This window comes from Ahaetulla prasina, chromosome 1 (assembly GCF_028640845.1).
Source record: "Ahaetulla prasina isolate Xishuangbanna chromosome 1, ASM2864084v1, whole genome shotgun sequence".
Lineage (NCBI taxonomy): Eukaryota > Metazoa > Chordata > Lepidosauria > Squamata > Colubridae > Ahaetulla > Ahaetulla prasina.
Window position 1 is genome coordinate 375,349,683 of NC_080539.1, and position 19,667 is coordinate 375,369,349.

The 19,667-nt window shown below is 59.0% G+C and overlaps 1 protein-coding gene across 1 annotated transcript; it reads right to left on the bottom strand.

The window, feature by feature from the left end:
- Nucleotides 1–692: 692 nt before the first annotated feature.
- NR2F6 (nuclear receptor subfamily 2 group F member 6) lies at nt 693–18,070 on the bottom strand. Its single transcript, XM_058163676.1, has 4 exons — nt 17,781–18,070; nt 7,919–8,013; nt 5,516–6,040; nt 693–2,521 (listed from the first exon to the last, which is right to left on the bottom strand). The coding sequence occupies exons 1-4, from the start codon at nt 18,068–18,070 to the stop codon at nt 2,247–2,249; spliced, it is 1,185 nt and encodes a 394-aa protein (XP_058019659.1). The 3' UTR covers nt 693–2,246.
- Nucleotides 18,071–19,667: the final 1,597 nt, after the last annotated feature.

Genomic DNA, 19,667 nt, shown 5'->3' on the forward strand with positions numbered 1-19,667 from the left:
CCAAGGAGGGGGCAGCGGCCGGCATGGCTGCTCTGAAGGGCAACTCCAGAGCCCAGCCAGGAGTTCGTTCTGACTGGGGCTGCAGGGCAGGTCTGGCGATGGGCCCCATGGGGTGGGACGCAGGGGTCCTCACACCCCCCGCACAGATAAATAAATATAGAAGGTTGTTCTGTTGTAATTGGTGCCATCAGCCTGGAAGAGCAAGCAGCCACACAGCTGCAGGTGCCATGATCAGACTTGGTGTGTGTGGGGGGGGAGTTAAGGGAAGTGGGGAAGGGCCCCCCCCATACCCAAAGATGCCAGTCCTGGGCCCAGAGGCTTTGTGAGACTGGCATCTTTCCAACAGGAACACAAAAGGCCCCCCCCCATCTCTTGGTGATGCAGCCGGGGAGCCCCCAGAACCCAGCTTCAGGGACAAGGCCGTACCTCCCCCCCCCTTTGCCAAAGAACCAGCAGACCAGTTTGACAAGTGGCCCCATCACCCACTGACAAAAGGGGGGAGCAGAAAAACCCATCTTCCACAGAGCTGGTGGGCCCTGGAGTCCCACAGAAGATGAACCTTGGGGAGGGGAAGGGCTGGGGGAGGAGACTTCCTGCACCTTTCAAGGTGGCCCTTACAGCCTCCCTGCCCCCCTTCTGGTAGGGCTCACCGCCTCTCCTCTGGACTGCCCCCCACTCGCCCAACCAGGCTAAAATAAATCACATCTGATACCCAAATATTTTTATTCCAAGCACAGAAGTGGCGCTTCCTTGATCGGGAATTTGGAGAGGGGAGGGGGGAAAGAGAGAGAGAGAGAGAAAGTTTGCATAGATTACAGTCGGTACTTTAGACTTCTGAGACCTGAGATCGAGTCCCACCACTCTCGGCGACTGAAGAAAAGCCGGCCTCATGGCCTCAAGTTTCCTCTGTCTGCAAAACGGGTTTAATGGTGAATTTCCATCACACCGTCATATACACACACACGGAGAGGGGAAAGCAGAAGGGAAGAGAAAAAAAAGAGGGGGGAAAAAAGGCCACAAAGTGATCAAACAGATGTTTGCCGAATGGACTTCCGGCGAAGGTCACGGGAACACCAGGGCGGGTGAGGAGGGAGGCCACGTGTGGATGGCCGGGGCATGCAGGCCAACCTCTTGCATAGCATCTTCACAAACGTGGGAGCTGGCACAGCCTGGTGGTTTTTTTTGGGGGGGGGGGGAAATTTCCACTGGGTTTTTAAAAGGAGGAGGAAGAAATTAAAATGTGGGCAGGGGGAGGCGAGGAAGAGGAGCAACAAGCATCTAACTGGCAGGACCAATTTCCCACCAGGGTTTCTTCAGGGGGATTTGCCCAGGTAGAGGCTGTCCCTGCCCAAAGGGGCACAGGCCCCCTGGGAGAGGGAGGAGCACTGCTGGGGAAGGCCAAGATCCAGGTCGGGCACATGCCAGGACACTCCCCGCCTCTCTCTGCAGCCCGCTTCACAAGGGCCCCAAACTCTGTAATGCAGGGGCCACAATTCAGCTGATGCCGCCAGCTGCCCAGAGCCGAATGCCAGGCCCAACACAGAAGGGCAGCCCCCACACACACACATTTGCCCTGGGAGCATTCAGACAAAGCCTTGGGGCTTCCTCGGGAGGGCAATCTTTGATGGCGGTCCTGGGTGTGTGTGTGGAGAAACTGCATGAGGAAACCATGCCAAATGGGGCAGGACGGGGCCCCTCCTTAAAAGGGCCCTTTGCAGCTGCAAAAGGGGAGCTGTAAGCCAGCTGTCCCCCTCCCCCCACTTCCAAGGGGGCCTTTTCAAGCACTCTCAACTTGCCCACCTGTTTGGGGACCCTCCTCGTCCCCCACACCGGAGGGCAGAAATGAGGGGGGGTTAGAAATGTGGCAGATCTTCTCCTGACCCCTTTCAAGATGCTGATGCGAATGCTGGGAAGAACCAACCAGGAGGGGGAGGGGTCCAGAGCCCCCCCCCCAACCCCTCAGGCCTCCTCCTTCCTCTTCCTCCTCCAGCTTCATGTGGCACAGAGACGGCTGGCGTGCAACCCAGGAGAAACAGACGAAGCCAAGCGGTCCCACCTTGGGTCTCTCTTGGCATTGGGGGGTGAGCTTCATTCTCAGCCACAGATGGGGGGCTCTCCAGCCTCACTCCTCCCAAAGGGGTCCCAAAAAAGCCAAACTGCCCCTCCTCCAAAGTCTCGGTCAGGGCCGGAGGGAGGGGTGGCTGCAAACGGACATCCGGGCTCAGCGTCCAGCCGCCTGTCCGGGCTCACTGCCCCGTCCCGTAGGGCCAATTGAAGGAGCTGCCGGAGAGCAACATGTCCCGAATGAGGGTCTCGATGGGCGTCTTCCCCACCAGGCGCATGAAGAACAGCTGTGAGATGAGGGAGGCCGGGACGGCCCGCAGTGCAGGGAGCCGCAGGAGCAGCCGGCCGAAGCGCTGGGGCTGGGAGGGGTACTGGGAGCGGACGTACTCCGTCAGCGCCACCTGCGCCTTCTCCTGGAGGCTCTCCACGTGGGCCGGGTCTGAGAGGCCACAGGCGTCTGCAGGAAAGAGGAAGAAGTGAGCCCCCAGCCCCAATTTGCTCCCTCTGCAGCGGGCTTCCGGCTCTCATTCTAGTCCTCATGGTCCCTTTGCAGAAGGTTGAATACTCAGGGGTCCTGGGTGCTCCCGGATTTTGGCGGTTTTGCCGCACACATTTCATGACCCAACTAGGTAACATCATTAGTGCTAGAAGGGAAGGGGGTTTGTGGAGAGGAGGAGGAGAACTGTGGGGTTCTTGATGCTCGTTTTCTTGCAGACGTTTCATGATCCAACTAGGTAACAACATCAGCGCTACTAAGGAGTGGCGTTTTGTTTATGTAAATCCACTCCCTTCTAGCACAGATGATGTTACCTAGGTGGATAAAGAAAACCACTAAGCTCAGGGAGCACCAGGGACACCAATTCCCCCCAGAGCTACAAATATTCTCCTTTATTGCTTGAATTCCCAACGGAGAGATCGGCCTTGATAGCCTTTCTGGATACAGTGGGGGGCTTCTGACTCCACCTGGGCGCCCCCTTGCCTCCCGATCGTGCCAGAGAGCCAGGCCGGATCAGGCCTGCCTTAGGCGCTGGCACGACTGAGAGTTACACACACAATATCCTACCGGAGAAAAAGGGCAATCCAAGCAGCTCAGCCACCGGGACTTTTTGAATGGTATTGGCACCATGGCTGCCTTCTTGGGCTGGGAAGAGCAAAGTGGGATGGGGGGGGGGGCAGTGCCAGCTGCCTCTGCCAATGAGGGTGCCCAGCAAAGCAGCTGCAGGAGGGCTGGTTACTGTCGTGGTTGCCAGGGAAGGCAGCCCCCCTTTGCTCCAGTTCCCCAAAAGCCTCCCATGGAGCAGGAAAATAGCCTTTAGGAAGGGGTGATCAAAGGGGCAGCCGGCAGCCAAGGCAGGGTGCCCCCCAGGGCTGCCTTTGCTCTCCCCACTTCCAGTACGCTGCACCCTGCTGGCAACTGATGGTGAGAGAACCAGAATTAGCAGGAGGGCCCAGGAAGATGCCAAGACAAAGCCAGGAATCCTTCCTAGAGCTGCCCCTCCCTTTGCCTGAAGAGCAGTTGGGTGGGGGTGGGGGGGGCTGGAAAAGACATCTGAGAAGCCCCCAAACCTTTGCAACCTTCTCAGCCTTTGCAGAAGCCCTTGGAGCATCACCTCTCTTTGGCCACAGGGTGTCACTGTTGCACACCCCGTTCCCTCCCCCCGCCCCAACAAATCCAAGGCTGGGAATGGGGGGATGAGGAAGCCCAAAGAAGCTCCCCACCCCAATGCACATCCTTATTTAGTTTCAACTAAACCAAAATGCAAAATTGAAAAATGAAGCTTCAGCGCCAGATTGAGGCTTCTCTTTCTTAGAACCGGACCTTAGAACTCAGTTTTGGCTTCTCCAATCAATCAATCAATCAATCAATCAATCAATTAATCAATCAGAATAGAGCTGGGTTAGGGTTAGACAAGTGGCTGTCCAGTCTCTTTTTAAAACCTCCAGTGTTGGAGCATCCACAAGGTCTGGTGGCAAACTGTTCCACTGGTTAATCGTCCTCACTGTTAGGAAGTTTCTCCTTCATTCCAGGTTGTTTCTCTGTCTCTCTGATTAGTTTCCATCGGTTGCTTCTTCTCCTGCTTTCAGGTGCTTTGGAAAAGAGGTTGACCCCCCTCTTCTTTGGGGCAGCCCCTTATATATTGGAAAGCTGCTATCGTGTGTTGTCCGTCCGTCCGTCTGTCCATCCCCCGTCCTCCTTTTCTCTAGCCAAACTTAATTCTTGCAACCGTCCTTCATGTTTGTCTCCAGGCTTTTGATCATCCCCACCTCAAATTTGCCCTGCCCAGGCTCCTGCTGACTGATAAAGTGACTTGCTTTACGACCATCATTGTGGTCATAATTAAAGGAATACCCGCACTCCTCCTGGAGGACAGCCTGCCTGCCCTTCTCAGCTTCCTCTTCCTCACCAGAGGCCAAGGCAGACCCTTCCCGGCCAGCACAAGGGGGCCCTGCCCAGCCTCTGCCCTCCAGTGCCAAGTATGACCAATGCCAGTCCTGGCCGAGTGAAGGAGCCGAGGGGGAAGGGGCTGCGACCCCACCAGGCCCTGCAGGAGGGGGCTCCTCTGGACAGGCAGCCTTGGGCTGGGAGAGAAGATAGGACAGTCCTTGGCTTGGGACGGACAGAACGACTTCTCCCAAAAGGTGCCAATGACCCAGTTCCAAGCCTCCAATGCCCTCCCCTGGTGGGATCACATTTTGGGGGCCGGCAACCATCTGACATCGATGGACGTTGGCCACGTCCCAGTCACATGGCGGCGAATCAGTTTCTGCTGAAAATCTGCATTTTCTTCCAGGTTCTTTTTGGCAATAACACCCCATAACAATCCATGGGTTGGCTTAATGACCGTCGCAAAATGGGTGTAGTAAAACCCGAAAAGTCACGGGGTGATCTGCTTTACAGGTGTTATGGGTGCACTTTGTTAGGGTCGTAAGTCAAGGATTTTCAATATTAACCTGCCCCAAAGGGGGGCGGGGGGAGGATCCCATACTGAATCTGCATAAGGCCCAGACAGCCCGAGCCAAGCTAGCTCCCAGATAGTCCTCGATTTACAACAGTTCATTTAGTGACCGTTCAACGGCACTGAAAAATGAGACTTATGACCGTTGTTCACACTTTTTGACCCCGTAGCCGGGTGATCAAAATTCAGACCCTTGGCAACTGATTCAATAGTTGTGACAGTCGCAGCCTTCCGGGGTCCTGCAAGCCCCTTTTGCGACCTTCCAAAAAGTGAACTCGATGGGGGAAGCCCACTTCAAAAAAGGTCGTAAAATAAGCCACAGAAATTTGGGGCACAATGGCGGTCATAAGTCGAGGACTAGCTGTGCTGGGAGAGCGCAGAGTCCGGCAAGGGCGGCACCGTCTCTCCGGCCTTCTCTCTCTCACACACCCACACACGCATGTGCATGCCCAGACACCCCCCGCAGGGCGCCCTCCCGATGCCCCGGGGCTAACCTGGCGTGAAGAGGGCGATGGCCTTGAGGCAGCTGAACTCGGCCGAGTCCACCTGCAGCCGGCTGAGCTTCTCCACCTGGTCCTGGAAGATACGGATCTGGTCCATGAAGGAGACCACCCGGTCGGCGGACATGGGGGCGGCGTGGAAACCGGCGGCGGCCAGCAGGGGCGCCATGTGGAGGGGCAGCGCGGACTGGGCGGCGTTGAGCACGAAGAGCTCGCTCCAGCTCAGCCGCAGCAGGGCCACCTGGTCCGAGACGGGCAGCTCAGGGAAGAAGGGGATGTTGCGCGCCCACTCCACCGTGCTGAAGAGCAGCCGGGCGGCCAGCTCACAGATGTTGTCGATGCCCATCACGCTGCCCTGCTGGGCGTACTGGGAGCTGAAGCGGGCGCTGGGGTAGGGCTCAGCCCGCAGCAGCTGCGAGATCAGCTCCGAGACCGGCTGCCCGTTGTAGTAGTCCCCGCTCTGCACCGCATTGGGGCTGGCGCTGGCGTGGCTGGGGGGGATACGGCCCCTCTGGACGGCTGTGCGGAGGAAACAAGGGAGAGGGCGGGTCAAGGTGTGGGTGGACCCTCCCCCACTCCCATCAAGGTGGCTTCGGCAGCTGAGAAGGTGCCCTTTGGCCCCAGTTTGGCATCCGAAGGAGAGAGCCTGCTGCTGCTTGCCCAGGAAAGGTGCCAAGGCCCGAGGCCACCTGGCGCCTTTCCCCACCTCTGGCCTCATTTTCCAGCTGTGACCTCTGCCCTGGCTGGGTCACGTGAGCCCCCTCCCCGCCCCAGCCCCGCAGGTGCCGTGCCCTCCTGGCAGGCCTGCTCAACCGGTCCTTCCCTGGCAGAGCCGGGCACTTCCCTGCCCCCTCTCTGAACCGTGCCCTAGTGCCACCCCCCTCCTGCCCCTTGGTCCTCAAAGGTATAGTGCTCCTAAGCAAGGAGGCTCTATGAGAAGTTCCCCCTCTCTGCTTTGGAATTCTCTTCTGCAACCTAGTGGCCCCTGGGGGGGGGGCGGGGGGGGGGGCTGTGGGCAAACTCAGGGGCAGCATCGAAAGAAATGACCCAGGCACTGACGGGACATCAACCACTTCACTGGCACTTCCCGGTTGACGCTGGGCATCAAATCCAGGGCTCCAAAACATCTCTTAGGGGCCACACTGTCCCACTGACTCTCCACCCTGAGCTGCAACTGCCCCAGTTAACCCAGACCCCCATCCAATCCCTCACCAAGGGGTCCCAGCAGCAGTGGGAAGGAAGGGGGGTCAGTCTGTAGACTCTCTCTCTCCCCCCACCCCTTCATCATCATCAAGCTGAGTTTCAGGCAGAGGGCAGCTGCCCCCCTACTGCCCCCCAAGATCTGGGGCGGATTGCAGTGCAATCTGGGTGCAGTGAGGGGGCCCACAGCGAACGGGGCACTGTCCTCTAGGCAGATGCTGGCTGCAGCAGAGGCCCGGCCTGGCGAGGGCATCTATCTGGGCACCAGCTCTCTCTTGCCATGGGACAACTGATCCAGCAGCCGCTCTCCTGCAGCAAGGAGGGGAGGGTCTCCTCCAGCCCCCACCCCCACCAGGAGAGGCTGCCTGGGAACTTCTCAGCCAGTCTGACTTCATTCCCGGAGGGCAGTGGGGGGGGGGGGGGAAGTGGGGGGAGGCCTGCCCCAACTTGTCCAAGGAGCAAAGGCGGGAGGTTGGGCTGCCCGGTTGGCGCCAGCTCCTCTTGCGCTCAGCGGCCGGGTGCTCCTCTGCGATGTTGGGGTGGGGGTGGGAACATTGTGGGGGAGGCAGTTCAGCTGGGCAGGGACCAGAGGTGGGTTTCAGCAGGTAAATACCACCTCTGACTGGCCCCGCCCCCATCTATTCTCTACCTCCTGAGTCCCAGCTGGTCAGGAGGAAATGGGGATTTTGCAGTAACTTTCCCCTGCCACGCCCACCAAGCCACGCCCACAGAAGCTGTAGTAAAAAAATTTGAAACCCACCACCGGGAGGGACCTTTGCAGTCCTCGTTCCCCCACCCAGATTCCACCCTGAGCTGGAGAACCAGAAAGGGCCCATGAAGAGGTTGGAAATCCAATCAGTGCCTGAGACCCCTCCCCACTTTACTGCAACTCTGCAGATACCCATGGGGGCACATCTCCTGAGGCAGTCCCCTCTGCTGGCAGGGGCTGGAACTGCATCTTCACCAGGGAGCCCCTCTGGGTGGGGAGTTATCCCAATTGGGTATCCTCGTGGGGGAGGATGACAGGGGGGGGGAGGTGTCTCTAGCATCCAGCGTGGCTCTGCCTGGTGCCAGACAACCTTTGGCCCTGATCCCCCCCCAATACTCCTTCTGGCTTCAGTTCCCTGGGGAAGTCCGTCCCCCCCCCCACGCCTGCCTGTGAGCCCCCCAGAGCGCCCCCCCACTGGCTGGCCTCACCTTCTTTCCTCATACCGACACGGAAGCACTTCTTCAGCCGGCAATATTGGCATTGGTTGCGGTGATGTTGGTCGATCTGGCAGTCCCGGTTGGATCTGCGGAGGGACAGAAGAGAAGCGGCTTCAACACCCCTTCACAAGGAGGGGCTCCCCCCCCACACACACAAAGGGTGGCGGCTCAGTTTCAAGAAGAGACTGGACGGAGTGGTCGAGGGTCTCCTGCCTGAGCAGAGGCTGGACTAGATGACCTCCAAGGCCCCTTCCAGCTCTGGAATTCTGTTAACGCCCAAACACAGCAGAACCATCGAGTGCTGGCAGGACAGGACCGGAATGGAAGGATGGACAGATGGATGGGAAGGAAAGAAGGGAGGGAAGCGGAGGGAGGGAGGGAGGGAGGGGAGGCCCTGCCCCTTTCCCAGGAGAAGCCCTGGGTTCCAAACACTTTGCCACAGCTCAAAAGCTAAGCCTCTCCTGGGGGCTGCCTCTCCTTCCAACAGAGCACCATGGGGCCTGGAGTTTCAAGGCCAGGAAGGATCACACACACCCCCACTTCCCTAAACCCTCACATTTTCCCAGGGGAGCTGCTTAGACTGGTGATGTCCAAGCTGGACAACTTTAAGACTGGTGGACTTCAACTCCCAAAATCCCCCAGTCAGTTAGGCTGAAGTCCCCCAGCCTTAAAACTGCTCAATTTGGAGGAGCCCCGGCTGAGACAGTGAGGGGGTGGGCTTTAGATGCCATCAATCAATAACCAGGACTAGTCTGAAGCTCTTTAGCAGGTCAGCATCCCAGCTGCCCCCCCCAATCTGGGTGGGGGGTTGCAGCCCCCCTGCTGGCCAGGGCCTCCTCTGACCCAAAGCCCTTCAGCCCTGCATCTCCCCCAAAACTATCAAAATGGGGGACTTTTGTTGCCAGCCCCCAGCCCAGCCCAAACTTCCACTGGGGATGGGCCTTGAGCCCAAAGGGGCTGAGTTAGATGGGGGTTGCAGCCAGACCGTCGACCCGGCTGAGCAGGATTTGGACAGGGGATACCTAGAGAGCATCCAGCTAGATGGACCTTCCTTACGCCAGTGCTGAAAAAGGCCTGGAGGGGGCAAAGGGAGCAACTCCCCCCCAAATGCCATTGCTGGCGATGCTTGGTGGTCAGCTGAGGGACTACAATGCCCATCGCTGGGAAAGAAAGTGGGGAGGAGGTGGCCTTGGCCAGAGCAATCACCAGGCAGGAGACCCAGCCCCACAATGGTCCACGTCTCATCTGCCCAAGCTCCCAAGGGTGCAAAGGGGGCCGGCCAGCTGACCCCTCCACTTAGGGGGCAGGGATGTGGGATGAAGGAGCGGAAGGGCAGCCTAAACTAAGATTAACAAAGCCTCAGGGCCTCTCCTGGTTCTGGTTGCAATCCAGAGGAGGAGGCCGTGACCGCTGGGGGGGGTGGTGGCCGCCAGGGGGGATTAGGATCTGCCCCTCCCAAACCGGTGACCTCCCTGCTCCAAAGCCATGCCCCCCCTCCCGCCCCACAAGGCACACATGAGCAAGGAGGAATTCCAGCAATTTCCTCCCTTTGGCCAGGCAGCAGCAGTGGGGGAAGGGCTATGGGGCAGGAGGAGTGTGGGAGGGGAGTGGGGAGGAAGGCGGAGGGGGGTCCTGGGTGGGTAGGGCTCTGCAGTCAGGCCAGACTCGTTCTCTGCATCTCTCGGGCCCCTTGCAAAGTTTGTTGGAGGGCCGGGCCAGGCGTGGGGCTGCCTGGGGCCAGGAAGCTGCTGTTGACCCAAGGTGGGCCCACCAGCCACCCCCTCGGGAGGGGCAACCAATGTGCACAAACTCTGGGTCGGCAGACACCGGTTCAGCCCCCTTCAAGACCCCCATGGGGGTCTTCTCCCCACATTCCCTTTGGCTGCCCCTCATCGGGACACCCCCCCATGCATAGTTGGCCTTCGGCCCCTCCCTTCCCTTCTCTTGAGGGACCCCGTCTGTGGCAGAGGGGCTCCATGGGGGCTGCAAGGCCGACCACCCACAGAGGAGGGGCTACCTGGGTGCAAGTCTAGCACCACGAGACCCTCCCCCCCAAAAGGCCCCCAAGTGGAGCATCAGACAGAAACGGAGAAGACCGACTGAGCTTCAAGCAGGGATCATCTCCTGCCTGGTGACCCCAAAGGGGTCTCCCTTTTACCCCCTCCCCCCCCAGGGGGGCTTCCTCTGCCTTTCGTTCTTCCCTACCACCCTGGGATCACCTGGTGGCCTCCCATCCTAATACTGAAAATAGGCCTAATCTTAAATTCCAACCCTCATCCTTGCTGGGCCAAATACAGGCAGTCCTCATCTTACGACCACAGCTGAACCCAAAAGTTATGTTGCTAAGCAAGACAGTCATTATGTGAGTTTCAAACCCATTTTACAATCTTTTTCCAGCATTGTTAAGTGAGTCACTGCAGTTGTTGAGTTAGTAACACAGTTTTAAGTGAATCGGGCTCCCCCCACCTTTGACTCGTCAGATCACAAAAGGGGGTCACGTGACCCCGGGACACTGCGACCGTCATAAGTATGAGTCAGTTGCTGAGCTTGCTGAGGATGCTGCAAGAGTCGTAAGCATGAAAAAGGGTCTTAAGTCACTGTTGCAAATCTGAATGGTCACTAAGTGAAGGGTTGTAAGGCAAGGACTAAATGCCCGAGCTGTGCACAGGGGGGAGGAGGGCTAGGAGAGCAGAACCCGCACTCTGGACCCTTACCCTCCCCCAGCCACGACCCGGCTTGAAACTGCCCCCCCCATTCACACCCCCCCCGTAGAAACCATCTTTTCCGCCCAGCCCCCAGCTGTTTGAGGACCCCGAGGGCATTAAAAGGGCTGGACTAGGCTGAGCACAGAGGGTCTCGGGGAGGCCTTGAGGGGCCCCACCAGAGGCACCCCATATGTTCTGTTAATGACCCACGTTAAGGGGTGCAAGAGGAGGGGGCCCACAGAAGAGCCGGCTGAGATGCTCCCCAAATGAAAGCCCACAATGGGGAGGGTGTGTGGGGGAGGGACTCCACCTCCAGTCCCATCCCCCAGTCCTCCAGCCATTCCTGGCAAGCAAACAAGGCGCCCCCCCCCCCTCCTTTACAGCTAACCCCTACCTGGCATTTGTACATCACAACAACCCCTCCCCCCAAAAGAGTCTAGACTCTAGACAGTCACTTGTCTGAAATGGTATAGGTTCTCCTGCTTGGGTAGGGGGCTGGACTAGAAGACCTCCAAGGTCCCTTCCAGCGCCTCTTCTTCTTCTTCCTCTTCTGTTCTCAATAATCAGAATCTGCTCTACTCTATTCTTATTTTCTGTTCTATTCTACCCCCCCCCTCAAAGGAACTGTGGCGTTCCTGGTGTCTCCCGGCACCCCAGAAGGCCTGGCAAGGCCTGGGTGGGCAGAGCACCAGGGGCTTCGGAGTGCCAGGATGCTGAGCCAGCACCTGCATATTGCTCCCCCCACCCCCCACTGCAGAACTCCTGCGGTTCTGGAAAGCCCCAGAGGACCACCTGTGTGGGCCCAGCTGTGGGGTGTGTGGGGTAAGGAAGATGCCTGCCTCCGGGCGGCTCCACGCTCTGAGCACCCCCCTCTCCCAAAGAGGGTCAAGAGCCTTTCCAGCAGGAGGACCTTGAGCACAGGTTCAGGGGGAGGAGCTGCTTGGCCAGCTATTATGGTCTGGGCAACAACCCCCCCTCCCCCGACAGAGAAAGATGAGGTGGCACAATTCTGGGGGGGGGGGGGAAACCAAATCAAGGGGGACAAATTAAAGGGCCGACAGCATCTCCTACGACAGGTAAGTTACAACAGTTCATTTTGCAACCGTTCAAGGTTACAACAACACAGAAAAAGGTGAATTAAACTAAAAAGCTGAACTGACCTAACAACTGTGGTGATTCACTTAACAATGCTGGCAAAAAATACTATAAAAACTCACTTAGCGACTGTCTTGCTTAGCAACATTAAATTTTGGGCTCATTTGTGCTCTTAAGTTGTTACCTACATCCACGGGGAAGTGGATGGTGGGGAAGCCCAGGGGGAGGCTTGGGCCTTTGCCAGCACTTATGTGGGGGTCTCTCTCCTTCCATCAACCCCCCCCCAAAGAGGCTCTCCTCTGTGGAAAGTACAATAAAGGGGGCGGAGAGACTCCGTTGGGGGGCAAATGAGCTAAAAGGAGGCTGATGGGATGGGGGGGGCGGGTTTCCCTCCTTCGGGTGAGGTGGGGGGAGCCCTGGAGCTCCATGGCGCCCCTCCTTCCTCCATGTGGGGCTAATGAGCTCATTAGGGCAGCCAATTAAACACCCAACTTGCAAGTTGATGGGTTTTAAATAGGCAAATCAGCCCAGCGCCAGGCCAGGCGGGCTCCAGCTGGGCAGGAGAAAAGCTTGGGCTGGAAAAGGTAGCAAGCCTCGCCCCCCAGCCGGGTTTATTGGGGGGCGGGCTGGGGGCAGGGAGGAGGGCAAGGGCCGCTCTGCTTGGAATGAGCCACCCAGGGAAGAGAGGGCGGAAAAGTCTAGCTCCCTTCCAGCGCATGCGGGCAAAGAAGGCTTTGCTGGTTAAGCATGTGTGAAAGTCATAAAATTTAAAGCAAGGAGAGGGGGGGGGGGAAGAGAGGGAGGGAGAAAGAGAGAAAGAAAGAGAAAGAAAGAGAGATGTGTTTGCTAAATTAAGCGGAGGGAGGAGAGAAACAACTTTGGGGCCAGCGGGGTGTGTGTGTGTGGGTCGGGGGGAATGGCATTTCAGAGCCCTTGAAGAGAGCTGGGCGTGGATGGCCACTCCTGGGGTGCCCCAGCCAGGCTGCCCTGCATTGTTCCTGCTCGCCAGCCTCCAGGGTGCCCCTTCCGGGTAACTGGGGACTCTTCCATGTGGCTTTTGGCCAAGAGCTGCCTGATTTAGGGCAGAGAAAAGGAGAGACCCAGTGCAAAGGGTGGGGCAAATAAATTCATTCTCTGGGTGCTGATTTTTCTGGCAATAAAAGGCCTCTTTTCAGCGAAGGGTGTTCCCGCCTCCTTGCCCGCTTCTGAGCTCAGCAGGTGGGGAGGCTTTGCACTGTCCAAAGACCCTCCCCAAAAGGAGAAACAGCCAAGAGGCAACAGCATCCATTGGCACCCTCTCTGCTGGCATCCAAGTGCCAACGTAGCCCATAAATGCCCGGAGGTTTCTTCAGACCCTTCGCGGCTCAGGGACGTCTCTGGCCGGTGGGGGTCCCGGGGCTGCCCTTCCTCCTGACCCATAAGAGGGGCTGCATAAGAGGGGCAGGAAGGGCATGGGGGGGGCTCTTTGACTCTGACCCAGATGGGCTTCCGTGACCCCTCGGGAACAGGCTGGCACCGTCTCCAGGCGCCACAACGCATCGCCTTCCCTTGCGGGACCAAGTCAAGCATACTCCATGTATTTATATTTCTTCCTCAGAGTGGCAGGTATGTTCTCAAGCATTTTTAAAAATTTAATGGAACCAATATCCTCAAATATAATGAATGTCATAGGTATATAGGCAGTTCATTTAGTGACCATTCAAAGTTACAACAGCACTGAAAAAAGCAACAGGACCGTTTTTCACACTTACGACCGTTGCAACCTTCCCTCGGTCACGCAATCAAAATTTATGACGGTCCGGGGATGACACGATCCCCTTTTATGACCTCCTTGACAAGCAAAGTCCACGGGGGAAACCAGATCCGCTTAACAACCGTCCGGCCAGTGTTAACAGCAGCAGCGGCTCACTTAACAACCGTGGCCAGGAAAGTTGTAAAATGCAGCAAAACTCACTTAACAACCGTCTCGCTCAGCATCATAAATTTTGGGCATAATTTTAAGTTGAGGGTCACCTGCTGGTCCCCAGAAAAGATTTGAATAAAACGCAAATCAAAGCCCTCCCTCCCCCCCAGGCGTATGTGTGCGTGTGTGTGTGTGAGAGAGAGGGAGGCACTTCTGGGTGAGATTTTACGGATCCCCGGGGGTGTGTGTGTGGGGGGGGACCCACTTGACACCTTCCCTGATTGGCCAAATGACCAAACCACATCAACAAGCTTTCAAGAGGAGACTGGGCTGCCATTTGTCAGATATGGTGCAGGTAGGGTCTCCTGCTTGGGGGAGGGGGGGGATTGGACTAGATGACCTACAAGGTCCCTTCCAACTCTGTTAATGTGTAATCTGCCGTGCCCCAAACAGCCCCGCCCAGGGCATCTCAATAATTTGCACAGCAAGCCCCCTCCACCATGGGAATTGGAGACACCTCTATTTTAAGAAACTCACAACACATCACCTAACTTCACACACACCCAGAGACACAGACACACACACTTTGCAAGTTCCAGGTGATTCATCCACAGGTTGGGAGGAAGGTCAAAAGTCCCGCTCGGCTGCAGGAATCGCCAGAGGGAGGGGGAAAAGCAACCATCACCCCCCAGCACCCTCCCCTCCCCTGCAAAGACCCAGGCCCAGAAGGGATACGGCAAAAAAAGCAAGCCAGACAGCTGCGTTTGAAATTTGGCGGATTGTCACACCTTTGGGGAGGGAAGGGGCCCAAAGCCCCTCCCCAGGACCTCCCTTTCCCACCTATGTGGCCCCCCCCCCACTGTTTCCATCTGGAGGAGTGGGTTTTTCAGGAAAATGAGATGCAGAAGATGCTGGCTGGCTTGGGAAGCCCAGCTTGGATGGCACTCAGATAGGATACCAGGAGGGGGGGAATTAGCACAGACACCCCCCCCAAATCTAAAAGTCCCATCCTTCTGCAGTGCCCCTCCCCCAAAGGATATGGAGTGGGGGAGAAGCTGTTCTTCTGCATCCCTTTTTCTTGAAACCTTCCTTCCCCAGGCAGAGATTGGGCCAAAGGAACCTCCGCTTGGCTGCTTTGTGTTTTGTGACTGCAACCCAGGCTGGGCATCGGCCTGGATGCTGCCCGCTGGTCAGGCCCAGACAAGGAGGCACAAAAGATTGGCAAATTCTGGGTGAGCCAAGCATGGCCAGGAGGGCCTTCCAGAGCCCCCCAGAAAGCAAGTTGAGAGAGAGAAGTGGGGGTTCCTAGCAGGCCCCCTGCCCTGAAAACAGCCCAGCTGGAGAAATGTGCCAATTGCCTTCTGTTGGAGGGGGCCATAAGTGCCCACGAGGAAAGCTGCCAAGCTGAGGGGCATCTGGAGAACTTTTGACTCTGAAACTGTTCTCCTTCTCTCCCCTTCCTTGGGCCCTGACCTGCCCCCCCCCCGGAGGAAAACAGGCCATTCCCCCAGGAGACTGACTAGGCCTTAGCAAAGGACCATCCGGTGGGATTCAAGTAATTTAAAAACTGGTTCTCTGCCCTAATGATTTCTTCCAATAACCAGTTTTCCAAATTGTTCACAAAATTAACCACTGGTTCTCCCGGAAGTGGTGCGAACTGGCTGAATCCCACCACTGCCGGAGAGGGAGGGGGCAAGACCAGGGCAAAGCAGCAGCACCCTTGGAAAGGCCAGGCAGACAGACCAACCATTCAGGCTGAGCCCTGTCTCATGAGGACTAGCATCTTACAGTCAGGGAAGGGAAGCCGCCCAGCAGTGGCACAGGGTTCGGGGTTCCTGAGAAGGTCTGCCCCACTTTTCAGGAGGCAAGGGGGGCTCTGGAGGGGCAGGGGCATGGCAGAAATGCAGGTATTCAAGTGCTGAAAGCAGCCACCGGGCAGACGGGCCTCCGTGCCACAACTTCCCTCTTGGGTGTCACATAACCCACTCAAGAGGACCCACGAATTAAAAAAAATACATGTTAACTCAAGTTTGCTTGACATAGTGTAAGCCGCCCTGAGTCTTCGGAGAAGGGTAGGATATAAATGCAAATAAAAAAAAAAGTTTGATAGAGGTTTTTATAATGTAAGAATTGTTAAATATATAAAATAAAAAGTAATATCAGCGGTTTGATTTAAGAAGATGAAACAAACGATGTAATACAATTAATTCAAAATTTAGAAATTTTGTATGAAGTGAGGGAAGAAATACGTATAGTTAAACAAATGAATAATGGACTAAAACAATTGGATATATATTAGATTGGTAAAATGTGAAATTAGATAAATTAAAAGATGAATTTGGTGAAACTGCACAAAAGATTTGTAATCAACCAACCGACACACTGCTTGTATTTGTATTGAAGATGTTTTTATGTATGTTTGTCTAAAAAAATAAAAAAAAGCATTCAAAAAAAAAAGAGGAGCCACGAATTGACCAGGTGGGTCAGTGGTCCTTCCATGTGGCAGGAAGCAGCACCGAGGCCGAGAGGGTAGGACAGATTGGGGCCCCATGGCCCTGATGCCAACAGGGGCCCTTCCTATTAATTCACCTACAAAGGTCCAGTCCATTAGAGTGGGGGAGGGGGCTCCCTGCTGACCACTGGGGCATCCAGTATGGCCCCCACCCTCTCCAAGTAAGGAAAGTCCCCCTCCTGCTTGGTGCAGTGTGTGCGCAGCTGCTTTGGAGGCGGCTTCTTCTCCCTTTTGAGACTCACACCATGAGGTACGGAAACTTGGAGGAGGTAGACAATCACTGACAATCCAGTGCCAATCAGCTCTCAGAAATCTATCTGGTCTTGGCCATGCCAACACACACACACACACACACACCCTCCTTGGTCAGAGAGCATGAAAAGGCTTTTGGGGAAACAAAGGAGAAAACTGCTTCCCATGCATAATGAGAACTAGCGCCTTAGCTTCACCACAAGAGTTTGATCTGCAATTACATTGTGGTAAGGCTCTCAGAAACCTCTGAGGACCCCAGCTTTGGGAAAAGGGTCTCTTTTGGGTGATGCTGGGCAGGGGGTGTGATTTCTCTACCTGACCCCAGACATCCAGAAACCCAGCCTTAGATGGGAAGAAACCCCCCCCCCCTTGTCTCTTTCTCAACCTGGGGAGAAGATTGAGAGGGGAGAAGATTGAGAGGGGAGATTCCAGCTAGATTCCTCCCACCTCCCCAGGAATCCTTGGGGGGAGCAGCTGGGAGACAATGTGGCCCAATTTTGGCCATCTAAGACAGAAGCCCCTGAACTGCCCTGCTCGCTGCTCCCCAAAACCGCAGGTCCTGTTTCCCATCCAGAGTCCTGCCCCAGTCAAACCCCCCAGCTGGGCTTCTCCCTTTCTTCCAGGCTGGGTTGGCAAAGGAAGCCAGCTGGTGCCCCTCCCCCTGCCCCCCACCCCACCCCCAAGGGCCACAGAGCAATCAAGGCCCCTCCTTGGGCCCAGCAGGGATCCTTCCCACCCCCGCCTTGAGCCCCACGTGGCATCAGGTGGGAAGGGGCCCGGGGGTGCCACGGAGGCAGCCGGGACCCCCACGCGACCTGCCGCACAAGCAGCTCCACGTGGCCCAGCCGGGCGGCAGGTGCGGGCGGGCGAAGCACCTGCAGCTCCGGGCACAGCCGACCCAGCGCCGGGGAGACGAAGGGGGCGTCGCGGGGCCCCGGGGGTCGCTGGCGCCGGGATCTCCGCTCCGGAGCTCCCGCCGCGAAGCCGCCCGGGCGTCCCCCGCTGAAGACCGGCCATTCCTGGGGGGCTGCCTCGCCCCCGTCGGCCCGGCCCTCCATCCGCGAGCAAGCGGCCCCCGGGAAGGGAAGGGCCGCCCCGCCGGGCAAAACTCCCGCAGCAGCCCAGCCAAGGGAGCCGAAAAGGGAGGCGCGAGGGTGGCCGGCTGCCCCTCCTGCCCGGCTCCCCACGAGACCGGCCTCCGCCGCAGCCCCCGCTCCTCTCCAGGCCGACCGGGCAGGGCGGGGGGGGGGGGCGGCCTTTTCCGGCCCCGCAGCCGCTGCAGAGGCCCTCGCCTCCCCGGCCCCCTTCCCAGCGGCGCGGCCTGAGCGGAAGGCGGGGGGGGGGCAGACCGATCCCTCCCTCCCTCCCTCCCTCCCCCCCGCGCACCTGCAGGTGTAGCTGAGGTTGCGGCGGATGCTGCGCTTGAAGAAGCTCTTGCAGCCTTCGCAGGTGAAGACGCCGTAGTGCTTCCCGCTCGACTTGTCCCCGCAGACCACGCAGTCCACGGGCGCCGCCCCCGCCCTCTCCTCCTCCAGGCCCCCGCCGCGCTCCGGGTCGCCAGGCGGGGAGGCCGAGTCGTCCTCTGCGGGCCGGGGGTAGCCCTTCTCCAGGCCGTTGCTCTCGCCGCCGCCGCCGCCGCCCGCCGCCTCGCCCCAGCCCCCGGTCACCATGGCCATAGCGGCCGGGGCGCGGCCGGGGGGCGCCGGGGCGGGGCGGGCCGAGGCCGGCGGAGCGGGGCCGGGCGGGCGCGGGGGACTCTCCGGCCGCCGCGCTCCTGCTCCTGCTCCCGCGCCGGGCGGGCTCTCCCGGGGCCGGGCGGCGAGGGGTCCCGGCCGGGCGGCGAGCCAAAGTTGGGCCGGGGCGGCTGGGGGCGCCGGGTGGGCTGGCGGGCGCGGCCCCTGCCGAAGTTGGCCGGGCGAGCCCCGGCGCCGCCCCGCCGCTTCCCCGCCGACGGCCGGCCGAGTAGGGCGCCTAGCAGCGCGGCGGGTCCGGGGGCGCCGGGCGGGGAGGCGGCGGCGGCTCGTCCCGGGCGCCCATGGCGGGACGGGCGGCGATGGGGCTCCCGGCCGGCCGCTCTCAGCGCATCGCGGCGGCGGCGGCGCAAAGTTCAGGGCCGCGCGGGCTCCGGCTGCAGCCCCGCCGCGCACAGCTCTCCTCCTCCTCCTCCGCCTGCCTGGCTGCTGGCTCGCTCCTCCCTCGCCGGCCCTCCCCTTCCGCCTGCCCGCTCGCCGGGGCCGCCTCCCGCTCCGGCCGCCGCTTCCTGCCCGCGCCCCACGCTGCTGCCCTGGCCGGAGGCCGCCTCTGAGCGCGTACAGAGCGCCCGGCGCCCGCCCGCCCGCCCTCCGCCGCGCCCATCCTGGGACTCCGGGTGGCCCGCGCGCCTTTGGCCGCCTTGGGATGATGGAGCCGGAGCCCACTAGCCCCGGGAAGGGGCTGCTTGGGGGGGGGTTCCGGAGCCCCCCGCCCCCCTCCCGAACCGGGAAGCGACGGGCAGCCCCGTAGCGCCCGAGTCTCCTCCTCGCCCCTTCCCAGCTTTGCGGGGACCGTCCCGCGGCCTCCCCCGCTGCCGCCCCATCTCTGCCCTCCGATCGGCCTGGCGCTTCCGTCCCCCCAAATGACCCCACCGGATCCACCCCCCGGGAATCCGGGGCCGCGCTTCGTGGGAGGCGTCCCGAAGCGGGAGATGCCCTGAGCAGCACAGCCAGGCACCTAGAAGGCCCCGTCCGAGGAATTCCGCGGGTGGAGGAAGGTGCGAATTCGTTTGTGACACTGTTGCGACTTCACCAGGGAGGTGGATTCACAATCTTGGGTTGGGGGTCCCGGCCAGGTGGGCAAAGCTCCTTTCCCTGCCTGAGTGAGGCGGTACAACCCCACCCCCAAGCCCCGAGTTTTTGTGCCCTTTTCTAGTTAATGTGGGGCAAGAGGGAGGCGGGATAGTCCCCCCCCTCTTTAGAGATGACCACTAAGGCCGGGCAAGGGGACTGCTGGGGTTTTCCAGGCCCATCCCTGGGAACTGCTGGTCTCCAGGTGGCTGAGTGAAAGTGATGCACAAGGGCCTCTTTGCAAGGCCCCCCCTTTGAGAAGCACTCCTGACACCCCCTTCCACTTGTGGGCATTGAAAACATGTCTGCTCAGAGCTCCAGGGCCTAGAATAGAACCCATCCTGCTCACCGGATGCTTCAGGCAGTCAGGCCAAGAGAAGGCACCCCTGCCCGCTGCCTGGCCCCCGGGCTCCCTTGGGCCACCCTCATGTCTGCCCAGGGCAGACCCCAT

What these genes read in the sequence shown, in the direction of transcription:
- NR2F6 (XM_058163676.1), bottom strand. Translation starts at nt 18,070, where the DNA reads ATGGCCATGGTGACCGGGGGCTGGGGCGAGGCGGCGGGCGGCGGCGGC. An exon ending in TGTCGGTATGAGGAAAGAAG is followed by an intron (nt 6,041 to 7,918) that starts GTGAGGCCAGCC and finishes TCCTCCGCACAG; the next exon opens with CCGTCCAGAGGGGCCGTATC. An exon ending in CATCGCCCTCTTCACGCCAG is followed by an intron (nt 2,522 to 5,515) that starts GTTAGCCCCGGG and finishes TCTTTCCTGCAG; the next exon opens with ACGCCTGTGGCCTCTCAGAC.